Raw genomic sequence first — 25,057 nt, 5'->3', positions numbered from 1 at the left:
AGTAGTTGCGGCGCAGGGGCTTAGCTGCTCCATGGCATGTGGGATCTTCCTGGACCAGGAATTGAACTTGTGTCCCCTGCACTGGCAGGTGGATTCATTTTTGTTTTAATCTAGTCCCTCTGGATCCCAGAGAGAGTCTCAGGCTTCTTACCCAGCCAATCAGAGGAAGCTCAATCCTGCGCTTTTTTTTTTTCTTCACATAGACTTTTTTTTTTACATATTTATTGGAGTATAATTGCTTTACAATGGTGTGTTAGTTTCTGCTTTATAACAAAGTGAATCAGTTATACATATACATATGTTCCCATATCTCTTCCCTCTTACGTCTCCCTCCCTCCCACCCTCCCTATCCCACCCCTCCAGGTGGTCACAAAGCACCGAGCTGATCTCCCTGTGCTCTGCGGCTGCCTCCCACTAGCTATCTATCTTACGCTTGGTAGTGTATATATGTCCATGGCACTCTCTCGCCTCATCACAGCTTACCGTTCCCCCTCCCCATATCCTCAAGTCCATTCTCTAGTAGGTCTGTGTCTTTATTCCTGTCTTACCCCTAGGTTCTTCATGACATTTTTTTTTTCTTAAATTCCATATATATGTGTTAGCATACGGTATTTGTCTTTCTCTTTCTGACTTACTTCACTCTGTATGACAGACTCTAGGTCTATCCACCTCATTACAAATAGCTCAATTTCGTTTCTTTTTATGGCTGAGTAATATTCCACTGTATATATGTGTCACATCTTTATCCATTCATCCGATGATGGACACTTAGGTTGTTTCCATCTCCAGGCTATTGTAAATAGAGCTGCAATGAACATTTTGGTACATGACTCTTTTTGAATTATGGTTTTCTCAGGGTATATGCCCAGTAGTCGGATTGCTGGGTCATATGGTAGTTCTATTTGTAGTTTTTTTTGTTTTGTTTTGTTTTTTGTGGTATGCGGGCCTCTCACCGTTGCGGCCTCTCCCGTTGCGGAGCACAGGCTCCGGACGCGCAGGCTCAGTAGCCATGGCTCACGGGCCCAGCGGCTCCACGCCATGTGGGATCTTCCCGAACCGGGGTACGAACCCGTATCCCCTGCATCGGCAGGCGGACTCTCAACCACTGAGCCACCAGGGAAGCCCCCTATTTGTAGTTTTTTAAGGAACCTCCATACTGTTCTCCACAGTGGCTGTATCAATTTACATTCCCACCAACAGTGCAAGTGGGTTCCCTTTTCTTCACACCCTCTCCAGCATTTATTGTTTCTAGATTTTTTGATGATGGCCATTCTGACTGGTGTGAGATGATAGTTTTGATTTGCAGTTCTCTAATGATTAATGATGTTGAGCATTCTTTCATGTGTTTGTTGGCAATCTGTATATCTTTTTTGGAGAAATGTCTATTTAGGTTCTAGGCTGCCTGTTTTAAGCACGCAATCTTGGACACCACCACAAGGGGTCAGACCTCCTCCCCTCCCCCTCCTCTTCCCCCTCTTACTCCTCCTCCACCTCCCCTTCCCCCTCAACTTCCCCCAAAAGGCTGCAGTCCCCACTTGACTTGTTCCTCAGGGGCTCTTGGTCCCGATTCTGGATTATTTTAACCAAGACCAGATACATAATTTGCAAGGCCTAGTGCAAAATAAAACAGCATGTCCCTTGTTCAAAATAATATTAAGAATTTCGGGACTGCAACAGCAGAGCATTAAACCCACCGTGGAGGCAGGGGGCAGGGGCCCTATTCAGTTGCACAGGTTGCATACCCACAAAGCCGATCCTGATTCTAACCTAGCTTCTACTTCCCTAGATCAGTAACAATTGTACAAGACACAGAAAGGTGCTTGACAGCTTCCTGGACAATGATTCTTCTGTTCTTATTTTCTAAGGATCAGGAGACCTACTGCTTAGGAGACAGCTTCTCTGTTTAATGAGAGTCAGTAAGTTGTGGGCTCGTAAGATGGATGAAGCTGCCCCAATAGCCAATGCTGACTTTTTCCCTTTCTGTTAAATGATTTCCGATGATTACGTGGTACTGTTTTCAGCGGAAAAGATTTTGGTAGTCTGCCCTCCGAAAGGTCATTGTTAAGACAGAGAACATGGTGAGAAAAAGTCAAGGCTATAATCAGCCCAACTTTACAAAAAAAAAAAAAAAAACTGCTATTAAATTTAACATACAAAGCTTGTTCAAAAAACAATAAGAACAATAACAAACTAAAATTATTATTATGTAAGTACTATAACTAACTACCAGCGACTACTCTAAAACCTTTACAAAGATTCATAAATTTTCACAAAAACCTTAGATGCAATATTAGAAACCACGCTCACTTGCTTTCACAGAAGGGCTTGTTTCACTCACCCATCTCTTTTGTGAAAAAGTTTATCTATAAAGAGCTGAGTTTCAGGTGGAGGGAGAGCCATATAAGCAAACAAACCCAACTACTTGTTTGACCTTGAACAAGTCCCTTTCCCTTGCTGGGCCAGGTGTGCTCACCTGTAAATAAGGTGAGTGGCCCAGATGCCCAGAGGTCCTCCTGATTCTGCAAGTCTGTGACTCCTTCTGCAGGAATGCAGGAGAGTGTCCTCCTCTCCACTCAACATTCCTGCATGTGCTACCCCAGAGCATTAGATGGACAAGCCACGAAGTCTAGCACAGCAGATATAAACCTGGCCGGCAGCCCAGACACCTGAGGTCTAGTCCTAGGTCTACTCATCACTCCCTCAAGGTATGAGTTGAAACAAATCATCACACCACTCTGAGCTGCAGTTTCCTTATCCATAAATTTATCAGCAGATACCTAAGGTCCTTCTTTGTAAGGCACAATGCCTGGCATCTAGAAAGTTCTCAATGTTTCTTAGTTGTTTTCATCATATTGTTATCAATTATTATTCCCTATTCCAGTAGTTCCCAACAGTTTCAAGTCGGAAGACTCCTTTTAATGCAAAAAATCATGGAGACTCCCCCTCCCATCTAATAGGTTTAACATTTAGTATCAATTAATTAGGAAAATATGGAATATCAAAAAGTCACTATGAATTTTTATTCAGTTCATCAGAGCACCATTCATATGTGGTGCTTGAAAAATATGAAATATTATTTGGCAATCATTGATGATTCCTGATTCTCAGAACCCTTAGGATGATTCTGAGGACCTGAGCTGAGTGCCCTGTGCCACCTGCCAGCTCAGAAGGTCCAGTCCATTGCCAACCCAAACCCCACCTTCAATCACCTTGACTTCCCAGCTCCTCTTCCCCTCTCTCACTGCTCTTACCATACTACCAAGATCTAAAATACAAGGCAAAAAGAGAAATATGTGTATACAGCTTTTGGAGCTGAATAGATAACTATTTGCCCATGTTTCTGCCTTTAAATCTTTTTTTCTCACAAAGTACACTTTTCCAGGGTAAAAATTTTTGGCCCAGTCCTGAGCAAACTCTTCATAATTGGATTTTACTATATATTAGGAAAAAATACAAAATACTAGAATATTAGAACAGGAATCGTTCTTTAAAGCAATGCTTATTCAATTTTAATTTGCATACAAATCACCTGGGGATCTTGTTAAAATGCAGATTCTGATCCAATAGTTCTGGAGAAGAGCCTTAGACTCTCCATTCCTACCTAACAAGCTCCCAGGTGACACAGATGCTGCTGGTCCACAGAGCAGGGTCCAGTCCCACTACTTTGAAGAAGAGAACTTGAGGATCAGAGAAGGCAAATGTCTTGTCTGCAATCACACAGCTAGTTAAAGGCAGGGCTAGGAGATGAATTCAAGTTTGTTGACTTTTAGGCCAGAGCTCTTTCTGCTATGCCCTAATGTCATCCTTTCTCCCTCCCCAAAAAACAAGTTACTAAAAAAATCTCATTTTCTTACACCACACACACACATATAAATAGACACACACGCGCGCGCACACACACACACACACACACACACACACACACACACACATTCCCTAGAGGACAGAGGCTAGATCATAGTCTCTCCCTCAGTTTCCAGCTCAGAGTCTTACAAACAAAAGATACTCAAAATAATCTGTGTCAGTGGGTTAATCTGATGGGGTGGAGAGCCATATTCTAATTAATGTCTTTACCTTTTTTCCCCTTTTTGATTTCTTTAAAGACACGCTTCTGATCAGCTAACCCATGTCTCTAAAATTGTCTGTACCTATATACTCTCTAAGTTTTCCCTAGAGGTACTTTTCTAAATTAAAAATTAATTTACTGGGAGAAAGTTCAAAACAAGCTATTATTCTAAATCAACATTTAGGGAGGAGCTAAGGGGTTTTTATCCCAATACCAGCAGGGATTTTATGTCCCTTGAATATCCTTTGCACTGGACCATTTAAGGCACATGAAGTGTTTGAAGAGTTGCACTTAGCAGCCTAAGTGTTCAAACAGGATGGCTTTAAAGCCTCCCCCGCCCTCCCCCCGTTCAGAAATCACTCACAAGCCTCCTGGGGCTTTCAACTGTATTTTAACAATCTGAAAAGTTCGAGAAATCTTGCTCCATGAAATTACTTAGCACAGGCCCAAGTACATAGTACGTCCATGAAAGTGTCGCATCCACCACCTAGAGTCACACGTTCTCCAGGTTTTCAACAGAACTTTGTTTAAAAGGACAGAAAACATAACCTCAAAGGGAAGAAAAATTGGCAGCATTTCGGCTGTCTCACATTCTGATTATATTCTACCACTTGGTTAAAATTAACAAGTTTAGTGCAAATACTTTGGGTTTGGGTCTTGCCACACTTAGGAAACCAAGAGGACAGAAAGGTAACACTTAAAGGTAAAACTAATTTTCCCCCTTGCAAGAAGAAACAGCAGCAAAGCTCCCAAGCCTCAAGAGCTCCTCTCAGTGGGGCTTCTGATGGTTTCTCACTGGAGGAATGTAATCCATCAGCCCCCTGGAGCTCTGGCCTGGCTGCCAACCCACCCACTCAACCTTCCTGAACCTGCCCTTTCAACCACAAACTCCCCTTCCTGGCACGCAGGGCTCTGGCTCCCCTTCACTGTACACCATCGGGGCCAGTGTTCTGACGGTTCTGCACATGTCCAGGCGGCCTCATGACAGCAAATGACAGCCTCGTCTAGGGGCCACCACTCACTGTTCATATTTCTGTGAAGGCATAAACCAAGACGGATTCTACTTCCTCTGGTTAGTTGTCTCTCCGCATCCCCTCTGCCCACCGCCATGGGTTCCACGTCCAGGAGCCCCTAGAAACTGGATCATGTTTTGCTCCTGATGTATCCCCGGAGCCCAGCACAATCCCTGGCGAGTAGTCAGGATTTAGAAAATGCTAACTCTTTTATCAGATAATATTGGTATGTTTCCTCCACTTCTCCCTTCTGGCTCTCTGCTTCCTCCAGTAGGCATCTTAAAAAGGTTTTAGAGCTAGAAAGGGCAGTCAGGCCATCTTATTTTACAGATGAGGAAATTCAGCTCAACCTTCAAGGGATGCGGTGTCCCAGTTAGCGGTCCAGCTGGACAGAGCCTCTCCAGCCTCTGCCGTCCGTGGCAGACCTACCCCAGTCCCTCCTCATTCCCTGCCTCCAGGCCAGGGAGCAGGGCTGGTGGGCCACCACCCCACCCGGCAGAGAAGGAGATTTGTTCGTTCGTGGCCCAGTGCTGGAGGGCAGGAAAGCCGAGTTCCACTCCAGACTCCAGCACTGAGGAATTTTAAAGGGTTAATTCTGACCAACGTCAGCGTGGGCCTCAGGCTTCTCACCTATAACATGGCAATCTGACCTCAGAGTTATTGATGTTTACTGTGTGGGCTCAGTACTTGCCAGGCGTCCGGGAGCAGTGTGTTAGTTCATCCTCACCAAAGGCCATGAGGTAGATATGATTAGCACCTAAGTTTTATAGATGGGGAAACTGGGGCTTTGAGGTTTGCCCAAGGTCACGGTGAGCTGAATGGGTTTACCTGACTCCCAGGCCAGTATTTTGACTTCTGTCTCATTTCACTTTCTCAGGGGCCCCTTTAACTATAAGAAGCTATGACAGTGAGGAAGGCCTTCATGGGGCAAACAGGAGGCTCACCCCCATGCTTCCTGTCCCAGCAATCAGTCCTCGCCCTTACCTAATTGCATTAGCGGCAGTTCTGCCTAATCCTAGGTGCACACAGTGAGAGACAGCATTCTTTCCCTGGGGCTCCCGCTTCTCCTGAGATTAGCCACCATCCCCAGGAGGCTGTTATCCCAACCCCAGGGAAGGACGGAGCTTATCACAGGAAGCCACTGTCACGCTGGGGGAAATAAAACGCAGACTGCACAACTCGGGTGTGATCACAGGCACTGGATGTGATGCCAACCGGACGGGTGCACACCTGCCAGTCGTCAGCAGGTGACAATGAAGCAACTACCACCTCTGCATCGTCTGGAGGTGCCAAGTAGGACAGCAGCAAGCACTCAAATTAGAGATCATATCCTGAGCATGTCCTAAGAGCATTCCCGAGAGCAAATTCCCAACATCTGGCGCTGTGCCTGGACCAGAGCAGGCGTTCCATCAGTTGAAAAACAGATGAACTTACTGACCCACCGCCATAGTTGTGGAAGCAAAGCATTCCTCACCAGAAATAAAAGTGAGTACCCAGGCTCACCAGCAATTATTCGATTTGAGATAAGTTCCTTCTCCTCAGTTTTCCCATTCTACAGCCCCAAATAATAACATGCATCTCTCCAAATCCCCCGGGATTTACCCATTCATCCCACAGGACTCTCTAAGAAAGGCACAGAATAATTTTTAAAGGTACAGTTATTTAGGGTCACTTACTTAGAAGTTACTGAGCACCTACTATCGACACGATGCAAAATTAGAGAAAACTGCCATAAAATTCTAGGTTTGGGGATGACAAGAAGCCTGGGATTATGGAAGACAGTGGACTGGAAGTTCTAGGACCTCAACTGATTTCTTTAGGAATGTGAGAAGCCTCGCCACCAACTTCACCTCTGAGTTCCTTAATCTTTCAGGAAAATGCTTGCCAGTTCTATTGGATACTGAAATTGATTCACCATCGAAGACATCAGCAGAAAATGAAATTTCAGAGAGGGAACAGAGGAAATTATATAAGTTGCAAGCTTCTATTTCTCTCTCATTCACTCTCTTTTCAAGAGGTTAGGAAGGAGAATTGGTATACTAGTGTAGTAGTGGTAGTAGTAGTAATAATAATAATGGAACATTTTCATGGTGCTATGCCTGGTGATATGCAGTTCGCAACATCATTTCACCATATACAATATATGTAACAATATACATATTTCTCAATATACACAGCAATCATCTGAGATTTTATCAGCCCATTTTACAAATCAGGAAACTGAGGCCCAGAGAGGTTAAGCACCTTGCCCAAAATTGCACAGCAGATGAGTGGCAGGCCAGGCCCAAATCCAGACTTTTTTTCTCTCCAAACCATGCAGTCTTTCCTCTGTGCAGGGCTGCCTCATACACCCTCATATAAATGAGAGCTACTTCTTCTTCCCCAGTTATCTGAACGCTTGACTTGTTGCTGAGGATGCCTTAGTTTCCTCATCTAAGAAATGGGTATAATAATAGGGCGTACCTAATGGGGTCATTGTTAAGTGATGCTTGAATATTGCCTGGCACACAAATGTTACTAGTGGTAACAGAAGCAATTGCTGTTGGATTGTTCATTGAGAACACACTCCCACTCCAAAGCTTTTGTACACACGAGTCCCCTCCTGGATGTCATCCCTCCCCCGCCAAACACACACACGGCCACAGTGCTCATTCCTTCACCACCTGCAGGTCTCTGCTCAAGAGACACTTTATTATAGAGCCTTCCCTACCAACCTATACGACAGGGCCCACCCCACCCCATCACACACCCCATCACAAGTTCTTTTACTCTGTTTCATTTTTCTTAGCACTTTCTCTCACCTGATAAAGCATTTATTTCTTTATTTTCAGACTCCCTCCTGAATAGGGTCTTTGTTTTACTCACTGCTTCACCCCTGGCATCTAAAACAACGCCAGCCACATAAATATTTGTTGAGTGAATAAAGGAAGCCTCCTGGATCCATTCACCAAGGAATGGAGACGAATTCTTGCTTGTTATCTGACCCTTCAATCTCAGATAAGACTTTAAAGTTTACAATATATTTTTACTTTCTTCATCTCCTTTAGTCTTCCATAATCTTCAGGGATGGAGTTATAATCCCCACTGCCGAGATGAAGAAACTGAGACCCCAGACCTCAGAGCAGAGCAACTTTCCGGAGAGGCAGAGGCCTGGGCTGGCTCCTGAGCCCTATCTCCATCCAGCACTTAAATGTGGTGGGTCTCAGCCTCCCTCTGAGTTGTTCTGGCCATGATGGAGCAACTGAGGCTCCCAAGAAGGGCTGGCTTACAGAGACGGGCCCGGGAAACGGCTTTTATCACCTAGTCGAGCACCAGATATCACAGAAGGTAGACTTTTGCAAACACATTTGTCAAAATAAACCCATCTATTATTATCAATAATATAAAAAATGCACTATGGGTTATTGTTTTAGGGCCTCCCAGACACATGTTTTCCAGGGGAGCACCACCCCCCCGAGACACCTTTCCTGACTCCCCCCTCTGCCAATCCAACCCAGCGCCTTGCTTAGCGGCTCCGTCCTCCACACTTCCAGGACCTGTGCCCCTGCCTTACTTCACAGCCATCAGCTTTCAAGGCCAGCCACAAGACAAGCTCCCAGGAGAAATGCCTGAGTCCCAGGCCCCGACCCAGTTCCTGACTCCCGGCAGAACTCCGTGTGCATGCGGACCAACTACCCCCAGGAAAGCCACCCAGCAGGGCAAGAAATAAAACAGCCCAGGCCTTTCTCCTCCTTCACTGCTGCCTCCCGCCCCAAGAAACCCAGCTGAAGTTTTTTGTTCAGCTCTCTTTTCTCTCTCCTGCTTGAAGGAAAGGAGGCCTGGCCTGAAGCAGATGGTTCTAGGGATTTAAGAAGAGGTGCTGTGGGAAATGCAAAGACAGGCAGGCCTTTCTGGCCATATTTGCACCCAAATTGCTTGCGAGTTCAAAATTTAGAGGATTTTTTTCCCCTCTGCTTACGAAGAGAAAGAAGAGAAAGTAAGAGCTCCCCAGGGGATATTTCCCTAGGAATGAGAACTTTCAAATTTCCTGGAGAAAGAAAGGGGAGGGGAGAGCAGAAGGTCAAGAAAGGGGACCAGGGGAGGGAGAAGAAGGATGCTCAGTCAGGGAAGAATCACTGGCCGCCCCCATCCTCAGGCGGCCCTCATAGCCCTGACCTGCCTGTGGCCTCAGGCACTGTGCCCTCTCCCCTGTGGCAGGATGCCAGTATTTCCCACATCTTCTCTCAGAGTATACATGAAAGAAGAGAAAGAGGAGGACCTTAAGGGAGAATTTTAATTTGTTGCCAATTAAGGACAGAGTGACCCTAATTTATGGCAGCGGAAGCCAGAGTTATCACAGATCTTCCATCTTGGGAAAACAGCTCAGCTCTCGGCTGCCCACTTCTCTCCTGCAAAATAGAGCCCACAGCAGGTTTGATTGAGTCCAGATTGGCTTTTTATGGGGTTAGATTCCTCATCTTTTGGAAGAGATCGCCTTGAGATTTTCAGCTGTTCAAAGATGCCTTTTCAAATTGCTAGACGGTAATAGCAAAACCAATTGGAATGTTCCCAGTCTCTAGGAAGTAAGGACAAAGCTTAGTAAAAGTAAGTAGAGTTGATTCAGTTGGCCCCTAGGCACTGTGCTGGCTGTGATGCAGACTCAAACCCTACCCTATGGAGTGTCTGATCCGGTGATAGAGGAGATATCACAAAAATAATAACTGCACAAATAAATACCTAACTAAAACTCGTAATGATGAATATTTTTAAATACAGGGTGCTATGAAAGCAAGTAGGGTGGGAGCCCAATCTAGTCTGGTCAGTCAGGGAAGTGACGTTTAAGCCAGGGCCGAAGGACTGATGGGCTGGGGAAGGATGTTTCTGTGGGAGGGGACAGCCCATAGAGAAGCCACTGTGTTGCAAAGGGGTCCCATGACACCCGAGAGGGGGCGGCAGACAGACTGGGAAGGCCCGCCTGAAAGCCCTGTCAGAGGCTCCTTGATAATATGTTTGGGGATACCCTCACCCTTTCCCTCCCCCCACTTAATTTCTTTAAGACAAAGTCTTTAGGTCTTCATTTCCTATTGCACCAACCGCTGTGAACTTCCTGCTGGATACTATACCTCTCTTCCTCTTTGCCATGGACACATTTTCATTTTGACCTTTTGCATTTTCAGAACAGCTCAAATGTAATCAGTATGTCTTGGGCAGTGCCCAACCCTAGCAGTGGGAAGCGCTCTGGTGTCCCCGCTTGCTGACTTGGACCACTGAGGACACTGCATATTGGAGAAAAGCAAATTAATATCGGCTCTCCGTGTCAAGCTCCACCTCCTTCAGAAACCCTCCCAGTAATTCCGAACAATGCACTCCTCTCTCCTCCTTGATCTACAAAACTTACTGTGTACACCTTCCTCGTGGCACTTAATTACATTGATTTTAGCCTTCCCTCAACCCATATTTGGTGATTTCCTATCAAGTAAAACATGCTCAACTAGACAGCTGTTAACTAACAAAGATCTGGTCCCTGCTCGTGAAGAAGTGGGTAGAATGGAAAGTGGCCGGTTCTATGACACTGGGGAAGTTGCGTAATATCTCTGAGCCTCAGTTTCTCTTGGGAATAAAAGTGTGACCTGGACTTCCCTGGTGGCGCAGTGGTTGAGAGTCCGCCTGCTGATGCAGGGGACACGGGTTCGTGCCCCGGTCCAGGAGGATCCCACATGCCGCAGAGCGGCTGGGCCTGTGAGCCATGGCCGCTGAGCCTGCGCATCCAGAGCCTGTGCTCCACAACGGGAGAGGCCACAGTAGTGAGAGGCCCGCGTACGCCAAAAAAAAAAAAGATTTCAGGGAGGAGAGATGGACAGGAAAGAGCTTGAGCCAGATGTGTTGAGGGGGGGAGGGAGGGTGCTAAGTACACAGATTCTAGAGGCTGCATGATAGAGAAAGGGGCCTAAACAAAGGCCAGAACAGTGAGTTTGATTCAATGAGTTATTCTCATGCCATATGGGGATATCAATCTTGTCTCCCTGACAAAAACAGTAAACTTCCTACAGAAGAGAATCTAGCCATGTATTTCTCCTGCATCCACTTTAGTTGCTAAACAAATATTTAACCAAGTGGAATCGCCGGTGACTTCCTGGGAGTTTACACAGGACATGTCACTTGGCGGGTAACGAGCTGTGCCTCCTGGGTCCCTTCTTTCCTTCTCTCCTCCTCACCAACACTCAGCAGACAGAGCCACTGGCCTGTTGATTTGATTCCGTGAGTCTGAGGGAAGCCACCTTCACCAGCATCCTGGACTGGTCAAGAAACTTTCTAAACCTGAGCCCTGAGGCTGAGAGGTAGGAGGGTTATTTATAAAACGTTTTGACTAATGTATATATAGTTTTAATCCCAACACATCCATAAAATCTGACAATTACTCCTTTAAGAAAAAATCAAGTTGCAGCCAGTGTAAGGGAGCAATGCATTACTTTCATCTTGGGGAGGGAAACCAATCAGTGCTGGAAGTGCTGGACTCTCTCTACCCCTTGACTTAACTACTCCTTGCAAGGCACAGTCGGATACGGTGACTTGCTGACAGCTGGTAGAACAAACTGGGCATGCTCAGCTCAGATCCTCCCTTGCTCACTGGGTAGGAGAGATGCCCTTTACCAGGTGGCCCCTGGGAGGCCCCCATTGCAGGTTCTGACCATCTGAAGACTACCTGGCCACAAGCAAAGCACCTGACTCCTTGGCTTAGGGACACCAGATGTGAGTGGGCAGAGCATGCTATGAGCAGCCTAGAGCAAGAGAAGGTAACTCACCAGTAGATTAAGAACATCGTCACAAATTGTTACTGCTTGGTGTCAGCAGTCTACACAGCTAATCCCAAATAGGCAATATTTTGCGACTGAAAGTTCCTAGATGACACACGGCAATTCTCTGAAGGAAGGAGGTAAATAGCCACCATGGAACTAAGCATTACTTTCTTCAACACTATTTTTTCTTTTTTTTTTTTTGCGGTACGCGGGCCTCTCACTGTTGTGGCCTCTCCCGTTGCGGAGCACAGGCTCCGGACGCGTAGGCTCAGCAGCCATGGCTCACGGGCCCAGCCGCTCCGCCGCATGTGGGATCCTCCAGGACCAGGGCACGAACCCGTGTCCCCTGCATCAGCAGGCGGACTCTCAACCCCTGCGCCACCAGGGAAGCCCTAAGCACTACTTTCTTAAGGCACGCCTTTCAGGGGAGCCCATATGGAGAAGCACCACACTGAACATTCAGGTAGGGAAAAGAAAAACAACAAATCCTGTGCAGGAAATGTGAAAATTATGTAAAAACTATGACATACCAGATCAGAGTGAAATCCAAGAGGTGAGGATATAATCTCTCTCGTGGAGAAAAAGTGAAATGAGTTGCTGTGACGGATGCCTAACGCCATCAGGAAATGGTGTCAATTTTCCTGGAAGAACAGATAGGAGCCTTCCAGGAAATCTAGGATTTCAGGCAGCAGGATCTGTTCTTACCTCAGGATGTTCAATCTTCACGAAGCTTAAGAAAGGTCCCCATCCTGAAGAAATATTAATATAATTATAACCTAAAAGTTCTAGGTGCTAGGAAGGTCTGCCCCAGGGATGGTTATATTATAAAAGAAAGGTTCTGAGGTTTAGAAATTTTGCTCCGTCATGTCCTGGGAAAATCTCAAAGGAGGCAGTGCACTCTTGCTGCTCTCCATTTAATTCACAGGAGTAGCTGCAAGCACGTACTGAACACCACCCAGGCATTGTACATGCACTTCCCATGGTCCTCCCCACCCCATGCAGGTGGGCACCGTTATGCTTCCTGTTTTACAGGTGAGGAAGGCGAGTCTCAGGGAGGTCAAGTCATTTGCTGACCTGGCCAGAAATGGTGAGCCCAGTTTCACAGCAAGACCTTCTGATGCCAAAGCCCTTCAATTACTGGCTCCACTGCATGCTGCAATCACCAACCACTTAGGAAACTCCTTGTTTTTAAGTAACTTCTCTCAGTCTGTTTGCAAGTGAACTTTCTTAGATTACAGGAACTCTAGCTCCAGGTTCCACCCACAAATGCCTCACAACTATTTCCAAAAACCATAGCTGATTTGAGGAGAATCAGGCAAATTCATTTACTGGTAAAACTGCAGTGACAAGACGTAGAGTCACGAATTCCAGTTTCTTAATTTTTTTTTGGCTACGCGGCTTGCAGGTTCCCTGCCCAGGGATCGAACTCGCACTCTTGGTAGTGAAAGCGCAGAGTCCTAACCACTGGACCATCAGGAAATTCCCCCAGTTATTTAGAGCAGAAAGCACTAAAAGCCTTAAGTCAAAGAGGCTGGGGGCTTCCCTGGTGGCGCAGTGGTTGAGAGTCCGCCTACCGATGCAGGGGACACGGGTTCGTGCCCTGGTCTGTGAAGATCCCACATGCCGCGGAGCGGCTGGGCCCGTGAGCCATGGCCGCTGGGCCTGCGAGTCAGGAGCCTGTGCTCCGCAAACGGGAGAGGCCACAACAGTGAGAGGCCCGCGTACCGCAAGAGAGAAAAAAAAAAAAAAGAGGCTGGGTTTCAGGCAGGCTCCACCAGCTGTAGTGACTTTAGGTGAACTGCAAACCTCACAGGCCTAATTTTAAAAGGGAGAGAGAAAGAAAGAAATTCTATTTCATTGGAATATTTGAAAAATTAATGGTAATATACATGAAATAATTTTGTAAGCTGCAAAGCCCTGTGCAAATGGAGGCTTCAATTATAATTATTTTGACTCAGCTATTTGACTGGGATCTTACAGAGAATTTGAATCATCAGGTAGCATTTTTTTTTTTTTTTTTTTTTTTTTGGTGGTACGTGGGCCTCTCACTGTTGTGGCCTCCCCGCTGCGGAGCACAGGCTCCCAACATGCAGGCCCAGCAGCCATGGCTCACGGGCCTAACTGCTCCGCGGCATGTGGGATTTTCCCGGACCGGGGCACGAACCCGTGTCCCCTGCATCGGCAGGCGGACTGTCAACCACTGCGCCACCAGGGAAGCCCGCATTTTTTTTTTCTAATGAGATGTAAAATAGCCTAATGATCAAGGACAAAGCCCCGGACTCGGGACAACTACATTCAAATCCTGGCTCTCCCACTTAACTTGCTGTTTGATACTGATCAAGTTACCTACCTTCTCTGTACCTCAATTTTCTTATCTGGAAAATGGAGCTAATAATTAGTGCCTACCTCATTGGGTTTCCCCGAAGACAATTCAAGTTAAAATAGTTAAAGAACTTAAAATATTTCTTGGCACACAGGATTCTTGATGTGTATTACTCAACTATTATGATGTTCATCACGCAGGCAAAAGGTGGACTGCGATTTAGTAACCTTCACTACAAAACAAAACTGCTGCAGCAGAGGGAATAAGATACATGATACCTTTGACAAGCAGCCCTGAAATGTACTGGATTTTTAATTCTCTGGGACTCTCTTTTGGAGAGAAAAGTAAGTTATCAGGCTTCCAGTAAAGCCCTGCTTCTTCCTCCCTTCCCCTGCTCCTTTCATACGCAAAGAAACCACGAAGGCACCACTCAAAGCCCTCTTTCCTAGGCATTCTGCATCTGTAATTGCCAACTCTGCGCTCTCTGGCTGCAAAGTTATTTCACAAATGTCTATTTTATTGCCCCTAAAAGGTAAACTCTACAAGGGCTAGTCATAGTTCTTCTAAAATCCCCACAGTGCTGCGCACAGCGCTACAGACCCCGTTTGTGTGCCATAAATAATTGGGGAAGGGGTTGAATTCACTGGAAGGAGCTCAGACTCCCTGCAAAGTGGTCAGATGCAAGCTAGGTCTGAGCCTCTACTCCTCCTCCCAAGCCCATGGCAGATGCTGCTATCAGATCACAGCCTTCCCTCCCAGAGACCCTGGAAGAAACCTCAGAATCCTTTTCAACACTGCACCACAGGCAGCCAATACAAATGGACTGGAAAGATGAACCCCTTTTGCCATTTCTGCTTCCTAGGCACTCGTTAACTGAGTCTCTATAGCACTGGGACTTTACCACTATTATCATAACTACCACACTCTGCTGTACAGAGCTGTTGACTTGTATGCCTTCAGTAAAACAGTGACTTTCAAAATTTTGATCATGAGAGCTCAATAATAACCCAAATCAGCACTTACCAAACTGAAGCTAAAGTTTCCCAAAATACTCACCAGATTAATGTAATGCACTCTGATATTTCCTATTATATTCTATCTAAAAATAGTGATTCAGACCCACAAAATTCATCTCATGGTGCACTATGGTTTACAACTATATGATAGATATAAAATGTTAGTTATAGAAATAATGTTAAGATACCATTAGCAGCTGTAACTGATAAGCCCTGAAATAGCCTTCACTTCAATAGAAGTTCATTTCTTACTCACATAAAACCTAAACAAGTGTGGACAGGCAGGTGGCTTCCACCGGGCAGTCATTAGGGTGGGTTCCAAGCTGTTTCCATTTTGTGGTGTCTTCAACACATGACTTCTAGAGTTCCCACATACAGGATCATAGCAATCCTGCCTGGGAAGTTTTTTTATGGATCAGGTGTACAGGTGACACTCATTGATTTCAACCTCATTCCACTGGCTAATATTTAGTCACATGGCCTCCATTTAACTGCAAGGGACCTGGGAAATGTAGTCTAGCCATGTGCCCAGGAAGAGATGAAACAGATCTGATGATCAGCTAGCAATCTCTGCCACAGACTTGCCATTTGAAAAACCCTCCAAGAGAAGGACCTAGACTTATTCACCTTTATGTCTCTAGTGACTAGGAGAATATTTGGCTCAAAGTAAGTGCATAGAAAAATGTATGATCAGAGAATGAATGGGGAACATGGCAGGTCCCGGCTAGAGTTCCAGAAGTGTTATGGTTTATGATTAGGCTCCGTGATTTTCTCCAAACTCACGCCTGTGCAAATCCACCCCCACACACACCCTGCCCAAAGCAGAGCTGAATCCAAAAATCTGGATTAGGGCAGGTGGGGAAGAGACCAGAGAAACTGTGTTCCCTTCTGTTTGGGGGCTGCATAGCCACTTACTCTTCCTACAAACCACACACCTGTTGAGAAGGTGCGCATCAGAACAATTAAGAGCACACAGGCTTTCGAGGCAGATTAATCCTGACCAGGCCTCTCTCTGGCTACAGAACTACAGCTGAACACTCAGCACGCTGAGCACCTTCCATACATTATCTCATTGCATCCTCACAATAAGCCACTGAAGGGCACAGATTTCTCCCTCTGACCCTCCAATTCCGTGAGTGAGAATTAATGTCTTCCACCCCTGTGTTCCCAAAGTCCTTTTTTCACGACCCTTTCCTATAATTCACTTATGGGAGAGCCAGTTGGCATGTGGAGGTACATATCTGTTCATCTTGCCTCTCCAATTACACTTCAAGGACAGTGTAAATAGCATACACTTGAGAGTCCAAATACCTAAGTTCAAATGCCAAACCCAACTTAATAGTTTTGTGAGGTTGGCTACGACGCTTACCTCAATACTTGGGCCTCGATTTCCTTATCTGACAAATGGGGTCAGAAGTCCAACCTCAAGGGGATGTTGGGACATATAAACCTAATACCTGTAAAGAACTATGCCTGGCACATAGTAGGTTCTTTAAAAAGTAAGAATGTCCCTCCTCTATCTCTCCTTGAGGGCAGTGATAATGTTTTACTCCTGGGCACAAACACCATATCTTGCATATAATAAATATAAAACAAATGTAAGTTGAAATGCATTAAATGACAAGCTTTACTGTTGAAAAATAAAAATAAAACCACAAGCCCGGTCTTGGTCTTTAGACCGGGTTCGTTTTTATCTCCCCTCCCCCTTCCCACACACTTCTTTACTCTTCTCTCTTTGCGTAACGTGAACTTTTTTTTTTTTGTACTCAGAAATTTTAAATGGCTAACAGAGCACCTCAGGATTCTTTCCTCCGGCCATTATCCTTCTCTTTCAAGTTGTGCTCAGCAAGATTATTTGGATATTGGAGCTAAAAACGGTCAGATTACAAGTGGAGGTCCCTGAAATGTAACATTCCCCATTGCAGGATTCTGGAATTACACCAAGCACCAGGGAGGGGTTGCTCTTCCCCAAAGAGCTCACTGTTCTGAAAAAAGCCTTTGTTTTAAGGCTTTGCCCTGTGGAATCTTCTCCAGTCCAGGTCCCCAGCACTAGCCTGGGACTGCTCACATCTAGAGTATCTGTATGCTCCCTGTAAAAAAGAACACTCAAGAGTCCTACCATCTTGAAAAAATTGCTGCTCTCTGAGTCTTGGTTTGTATCTCACAGCACAATGCTCATTGTTTTGGAACCACTTGTTCTGATTTCTCCAGCAAACCCTGCTGATGATAGCAGCTACTAGGTCTGTGGTGCTGTGTAAGGTGCTTTATGTCAATTATCTCCTCTAATTCTTACAAAAACCCTGTGAGTCAGATATTGCTGTTATCCCCATTTTGCAGAGAAGGAAACTGAGGCTCTGAAGGTCAAAGAACTTTGCCTAAGGTCACGCAGCCAGCAAGCAGCAAAGCCCCATTTCAAACTCTAGTCTATCAGGTTCAAATCCCATTCCATTTCTGTTACTCCATACTGCCTCTTTAAAAGGCTATAAAAGAAGGTTCTTTCTGTACAGAAATACTTCAGAAAATAAACAGTTTGGACTGGTTGATCTTTAGGTCCCTTCCCCCTCTTAAAAAAAAAAAAATCTATGGTTCTATGAGAGAAGGAAAAAAAAAGGAAATGTAAGCAGGCCAAACATTATGAGGGTTGGCTTATCAGTATTTCATAACAGCTTTTGGATCAAAACTCTACAGAACCTTATTTATGGACAGACAGTGACTGTTACGCAGAACCTTTTTATACAACCTTTTCATCTGAGGATATTGTAGCCTTCTACTGCCTTTCTATTAGTGAGAGATGGGGTGTGAAATTTGCTGGCCCTGCCAACATTATCCCATTAAATTATCTGCCCTCTTTCAATGTAATTCACTCAGGGGCAACAGTTTGAGACTCAGGCCCTGTGGCTGTTCATGCCTGGGCGTTCTGAGGGGGGAGGTGTGAAGGAAAAAGTTCAGGTGGTGGTAGCATCCCAATGACATAACATCAATCCACGTTTCACTGCCTTACCAAAATAAAGTGGATGCCACAATTATCCCATTCCTAAACAAACTGAAAACCCCAACCGAGCTTACTGCAACAAAGAGAGAGCCTTTTTACTGCTGTTTATTTTTATTTTGTATTCGTTAGCTTTTTAGATATTCCTGGCATGCAAGTCAGGCTCCGTGTAACAAGCAGCTGCATTTAGTTAAGGATCTCGAAGAGTTCCCCCAACCCAAAGCCCCCACCCCATCATCCCCCCCTTCAACTCCAGAGAACTTTCTCAGAATCACAGAAGACTATTCCTTTCCGTCTGTCTACAGAACAGACTCTCCTGACACACCTTGGGGACTAGGTAAGGCCAAGCTGAGGCTCTTCTGTTTGAGAAAGAGTCCTCGGAGACTTGAGTGTTTCCCAGATGGGGCTGGATTTGCGAGGGTCTGATCCACATCAGGAACTTGGAGTTGGCAAGCCAGCTCTCCCACTAGAGAACACTCTAATAAATCACCCCTTTTCAGCCTACACCCCAAGTTGTACACCAAGATGCAAATACAGAGGCACTTCATCAAAATACATCTCATCGCTGGTTGGAAGGAATTGCCAGACACACTCCTCAAACCGCATCCAAGGTGCAGTTCATTACAACAATATAATTCCTCCTGATCAGAAGTGCAGACGATAGAGGCCATTCCGGTCTATCTCTGAGTTACAGCAGGTCTTGCTCAGGCAACTCCAGCACAGGAAGGAAAACTGAAATTGGCTGTCTCCAGTCATTTATTATAACCCCTAGATATGGCTAAGAGAACATCCCTTTGCTGCTCTTAGAAAACCTGGGGAAAAGGCACCTTTGGCTCCTACATAACATAAAAATAGTGTAAATTTTGAGACTTAAACCAGGAGAGACTGTCTAGGGCAGCAGTTAGATAAGAGCATGAACTCTTAGCCTCTGTAAGGCCAGCAACGCCACTTCCTAGCCATGTGACCTTGAGAAAGTAATTTAACCTCTCTGTGCCTAAATCAAAATGAGCTAATTATGCCACCTCCCTCATAGGGTTGTTGTGAGGATTCAGTGAGTTAATACTTGAAAAATGCTTAGAACGGTGACTGGCCTATTGTAAGGATTATGCAAGTGTCTGTTAAATAAATTGTGCAAACACCAGCATCTCAGAATGCTTGGGTTCAGGGAAATACATTCCTGGTAGAGGTCAAAGGATTTGACACCATTCTTCAGCTTCTCTCAGGCCCAATAACAGCCGGCCTGGTGGGAGAGAAAGCAGAAAGTGAGGAGAGATAGAGGCCCCATGGCTTGTGCAGATCTGGGCTAAGGCCCAGGACCCCCCCACACCAACCGTCAACCTTTTGCAACCTACCCAGGAAGGCAACTCATTGCCCCAAGCACCAAACACTCCAAATCAATGGTTCCTATTTTGGGGGGATTGCAGTTTCCTTAAAAAATCAGATTATAGCTAGAAACATACAACCACAACAATGCATATTAAATTTTGTGTATTATTTCTGGGGGGTTTCCTAGCCTTAATTTCAGGTACCCCAAGTTAAGACCCTCTAGGCTGGGTGCTCTTCTCCAGTACTTGCCATACATGGTTTCATTGAGATCTCATAACACTCAGGTAAGGCTGAGAAAAACTAATCACCATACCCAGTATGTGGCAGAGAAAAGATTCAAACCCATGTCTGTTAACTCCAACACCTGTGCTCATAACCATGAAGCTCTACTGTTCAGTTCTACTATACTCCCTTCATACTAGAAGATGAGACAAGAAAAGGAAAAATCCTTGAAAATACGCCATGTTGAGTTTTTAACTAGGAAAAGCAAATAACACAACAATTTTACATACAACCAAAAAAGTTATTCTCCATTCATTCAACAAAAATCTATGGCCCACTTACTATATACGTGTATAAACATATGCCATTTATATAGATATATATGTACATAATATATAGTCTACAGAGCATTCCTTTCTCCATAGGATGCTGGGTACAATTTTCAAAAATACTTGAAATGGGGTATGTGGTACCGCCAAACCACAGCCAAGTTGAACACTAATGAATGCAAGTAACACACCACTTAGAAACTTTCAAGTCTCATTTGAGGCCTATGCTCACCATGCAGGAGATGGAGAGAGGAAAATACAGACCAAAGTTAAGTTTGTAAAAGGACTCCTAACTAAATACCAGAAAGATAATCCCAGGTATCAGAATAGCAATACAGCCATCAGGTATACTGAATCAATATTAAAAATTAAATATTCCCAACACACTGCCAGAGGCAGTTGGACCACACCCCTTGTTAATTAGGCCTCTGTGTGGCTCCCCCAGGTAGGATTTTCAGGTGTCTCTAATAAAGATGCAGCTGGATGACTTGGTCTCCAGTGTTTTCACCAGGAAAGCTAACAGTCCTGTTGCCCTCAAGAGATTCTGATTCTAGAAGCCAACAGGACAGGCACCTATTAAAACATCATTGGAAAGTTTACAAAATGACAGCAAACAGTAGCAGGCCACCCCTCTCTGACTCCAAGCAGCCAAACCACAGAATCTACAGGATTCTGAGAGGCCTAGGTGGGTTCTAAAGGCCCTGAGCTCTGGGTACAGTTATCACGGCTTCAGCTTCTTAGAGAGGTTTAGCTCCGGTTGGTAAGAGGAAGATGGGGAGAAAACAATGAACAGACCAGAAAAAGCAAATGTAAAGGTTTGCTCCTCCTGGCTAACAAAATAGAGAAATGATGGGAGAAATGCTGAGCACTTTTAAAATAAATAAATAAATGAAACATATCTCCCCTTAGGCTGATTTCCTGAGCCTCTGGCTGAGTTACCTTAAGAATCTTGGATCAGACAAGGTAAATCTGAGTTCCACTAGAAGGCTTCTCCCCAGAGAAGATATCAAGCATTCACAGAAATAGAAAGGGATTTATTAGACAATAAATAAGACAGTAATAACTGATTTTAGCTCAATATTGAAGAGCTCAGAATAGGCAATACTCTTTCTTTAAAAAAAAAATTTCATGGGAGAAAAAGAAACAATTTTAATTCATACGCATGGAGGTCCCACAGAAATGGGACCTAAGAAGTGGTCAAAGCTGGCAGCTTTTATACTTTTTAGACAAAGAAACAATAAATTTGTGAGGATTTTTTTTAAGTTTTTTTAAGCCTGTAGACAATTAAACAAGACAGAATTTGGGTGACTGCCGATAACAAAATTGTCTTACACTCAGCAAAATCATTGCCTGTACATTTATTTAAAGGCAGATAACCAAGGAAAGGTGGACTGTACCCTCCCTCCCCCCTTCCCCTCCTTCCCCATGATCTAAAAGCAACCACCTCTGAAAGCTTATGTAGAAGTAGAGTGAACAGAGGATATAACCGAAGTAATCAAGGCCCCACGCTAGGAGCCTTCCTTGCCTTAGCTAGAATCACCCTGGTTATCTCCACCTCAATTCACCGGGCAACCTGACATCAGAAGGATGTTTACAATGTTTTAGGCAGCATGGCCCCTTCTTTACTTTTCACCCAGGTGTGTGGCATGGAACCAGATGTTTGGCATCAACGAAGCAAACATCCATGTGACCAAGCTGTTTACATTTCATTAGGATTTTTCATCAAGAAGGTGCACTCCCTGCTGATGTACATCTTAATTACAATTAGGAGCTGTATTTACCCCGAGGAGCCTCCAGATTAGCCCAACCACACTATAGGATCAATTTCAGAATCATCCTCGGAAAATGTGGTTCCCACTTCCCCAAAGTCATCTCTAAGAAATCAAAATTCACCCACAACTTCCTTCCAGAGTGTGTTTTCTACTACGAAAAATATTAGCTAGATTTTAGTCTGAACTAATTCTGCTTAGTCCATGTAGCGAATAGATCTTTTCCCCTCAACTGCTAAATAGCCCAGAGCCTTTTTTTCCTAAAGCCAGCGTTAACTTAAAAATGAAAGATGCATGATAAAAGAGCATGGGTTGGGGCGGCGAGTGGGGGAGGGAAGAATCCAGGGGCTCCAGCACCCCCTCAAGGGATGCATGTTAAAAGTGAGGCCCAAGACCCTGGAGACTTTAATCAACTTTCCCCCTCCAACCTCCAAAGAATGAATCGGCTGTCTCCACAGGCGCAGCCGGGCTCTTCCCTCTCATTGTGTACCGGCTTAGACGCAGCAAGGATCCCAGCTTCCCGCAGCGAGCTAAGACGCTCTGGCTTTCGGTGAAGTCTTTCTCTAACTGTTGCGATTGTCTTTGGAGATTACCAAAATCAAGTATGCATTAGCTGTCTTTTCCCCCCTTGTTTGTAACACACACACACGCACACATACACGCACTCTGGAGCAGCAGGCCTCCTCTGACAGCACATTTTGCACAAAGTGGCGGCGGCGGCAGCGCACACGTTGTGGCCTCCATCGTGACCCTCCAGAAGGCCGGCGAGCCGGGGACGGTGGAGATGCGAAGCCGCCCGAGCCCCAGGAGAACAGGGCTTTTGTTTGGGTCGGTCTGCGGACAGCCTGGGCTCTCGCAGGCACCCCTGAAAATACAAACTCCCTTCTGGACCACGCTCTCCAAGGCGTCTGCGGTTTGGGAGCAGGATGGACTTGCCTGAACACCGGTTGGAGTGCGTTAGGGGTCCGGCGAGATGTGGGGGGGACGAAAAGCATCCCATCGCCCCACGACCCCCAACCCCTCCACGCTTCCTGTCAGCGCTGACAACTGCGGCTGGGCGCCGAGGAAGAAGTCCCCGGGCGCACCCCCGGCCCACAGCGGGGCTCCCGGGTGAATCCCCTCGCCTGCCTCACCGGCGCCTGGAGTCGCGCTGGCAAGACCCCCGACGGGGCGCCGGCCGCCCCCCGAGGCGGGCGCGACGCTTCCTGTCTGCCAGCGCCGGGCGGGCCGGCGGGAGGGTGGCCGGGGCCGGGCGGGCCCGCGAGCCGGCCGATGCTCCTCTTACCTTGGGCAGCGGCCCCACGCGCCGCCAGCAGCAGCGCGGCCAGAAGCGCCAGGAGCAGCGGGCGCGCCCCGCGGCGGCGCGGCCGGTGCATTCCTCCTCTCGCGGCGGCGGCGGCGGCGGCGGCGGCGGCGGCGGCTCCCAGGCCGCGCGCAGAACATCCACGGGCTCTGCCCGGCGTCCCGGCCACCTCGTCCCGGCCGCTCTCCCCACAGGATGCCGGGGGCGTCTGAGAAGTTCTTTGTTCCCTCTAACCTGCTCCTTCGCCTCCGCCCGGCCGCTCAGGACCCCGTAAACGCGGTCCCTCCCCAGCCCTCTGGCTGCAGCCTCGCCGCGTCCGGACGGTCAGTTCAGTCCCGGGCTGTCGGGGTCGCACTCGCGGACTGAGAGTCTCGCCGGCTTGGGCTCTGAGAAGAGCGCGCCCTGCGTCCGGCGGCTGCCGTCCCGGGGCTCACTCCGTGGCGGCCGCGGCGGCTCCTCCTGCTCTGCGCGCTCGCTCTCTTGCTCTCAGCCTCCCTCAACTTGTCACTTTCCACCAACTCTCCAGCCCAGCGGCCGGGCCCCGACCAATGGCAGAGGCGAGCCCAGGCCGGCGACCCAGCGCCCTCTGCTGCTGCCTCTCAACACCCGCACCCTCCCAGACGTCCCAAAAGTCGTTGCTCCCGCGCCTCCCCTGCCCCGCGACAGCTCAAACCGGTGGCGGGACTTGAGCCCAGCGGGCCCTTGGGACCATTTGGCAGAAAGGGAAACCGAGGCTCAGGGACACTTGTCGGGCTTCGCAAACCGGTTCGTGGCTGAATGACTTAGGAGACCCAGATTCTAGCGGCCTCAGCTCTACCACTGTTAGCTGTGTGACCCCGGGTAATAGAACGTTTAGTGATATCATGCAATTTCCCTTCTGAGTTTCTCTTTGACCCAAGTGATTTATGCGTTCCCATTTTGTCTTCAATTTCTAGTTTCACTGCATCGAAATCAATGTCATCTGTACTGTTTCTTTATGGAGATGTATTGAGGATTTCTCTGTGGTCAGTTTTTGTCAATGTCCCCTTGGTCTCTTGAAAGGTGTTTTTCTGTCTTCAGAATGTGGAGATAGGTGACTATCTCAATTTGACCTTTATATTATGTTTCTTAGGCCTTCTGTGTCTTTGCATATTTTTTCGTCCGGTTGCTCGGCCAAAGGGGTCATTAAAGTCTCCTACTAACAGTATGTTTTTGTCCATTTCTCCTGGTTAAGCGTTATGAATTTTGTGGTACATAAATACTCATGACCTTGTAGAGAGGACCTTTGATCATATGGAATGGTGAGCACCTGCTGGGTTCCAGGCCCTGATTTAGGCTATGAGGATGCAAGAGCAAAAAGAGACACCAGTCAGTCTTGGCCTAGAGGAACACCGAGAAGCCCACAGTATAGGTAATCGTTTCTTGAATGCCTCCTGTTTGCCTAGTGCTTTGTGTGCATTTAGCTCCTGAATCTTCCATTGACAGTTTAAAAAAAAAAAAAAGTCATTACAAATTTTTACATCTCTTTGCACTTTTACATAGATTATCCTCATAATACAATTCTGGAGATTGAAATGCAAAAACGAGTAAGTGACTTGCCCACAGTCACACAGACAATGGATGGCCAAGCCAAGACTCAGTCTCTTTGCCATGATGGGCCTAAAAGTTCTTGGCCAGAGCCTAGCATATAACAAGCACTCGATGAGTGGCAGTGGTTATTATTGCTGCAGCAATAGCCTCTAAGTACCTAGCTTCAGGATTTTATAATGAGCAGTCACCTCATTGAAGGCAAGGACTTTGTAGCCCACATCCTGTCCCAGCAGGTCCTAGACTCTAGGCTCGTGGCCCTCTGCCTTCAGGCAGGTGAATGACTAACCCATGTGGGACAAACAGTCACTTATTCTTCTCAGGACTTCAGGGCAGGAGTGTCCCCAGCTGCCTTGATA

General features: G+C 46.5%; 1 protein-coding gene across 2 annotated transcripts in view; it reads right to left on the bottom strand.

The window, feature by feature from the left end:
- Positions 1-23,610, bottom strand: part of ROR1 (receptor tyrosine kinase like orphan receptor 1) — a 409,006-nt gene extending 385,396 nt beyond the window's left edge. For both annotated transcript variants that reach the window (XM_079903186.1, XM_079903188.1), the window contains exon 1: positions 23,115-23,610. In XM_079903186.1, coding sequence (XP_079759312.1) covers positions 23,115-23,205 — 91 coding nt within the window. In that variant the 5' untranslated portion in view covers positions 23,206-23,610. The remainder of the gene's footprint in view (positions 1-23,114) is intronic.
- Positions 23,611-25,057: the final 1,447 nt, after the last annotated feature.

Source organism: Stenella coeruleoalba (genome assembly GCF_951394435.1).
Source record: "Stenella coeruleoalba genome assembly, chromosome: 1".
NCBI lineage: Eukaryota > Metazoa > Chordata > Mammalia > Artiodactyla > Delphinidae > Stenella > Stenella coeruleoalba.
The sequence above is the reverse complement of the archived record's forward strand: the minus strand, read 5'-3'. Positions and strand labels throughout refer to the sequence as shown.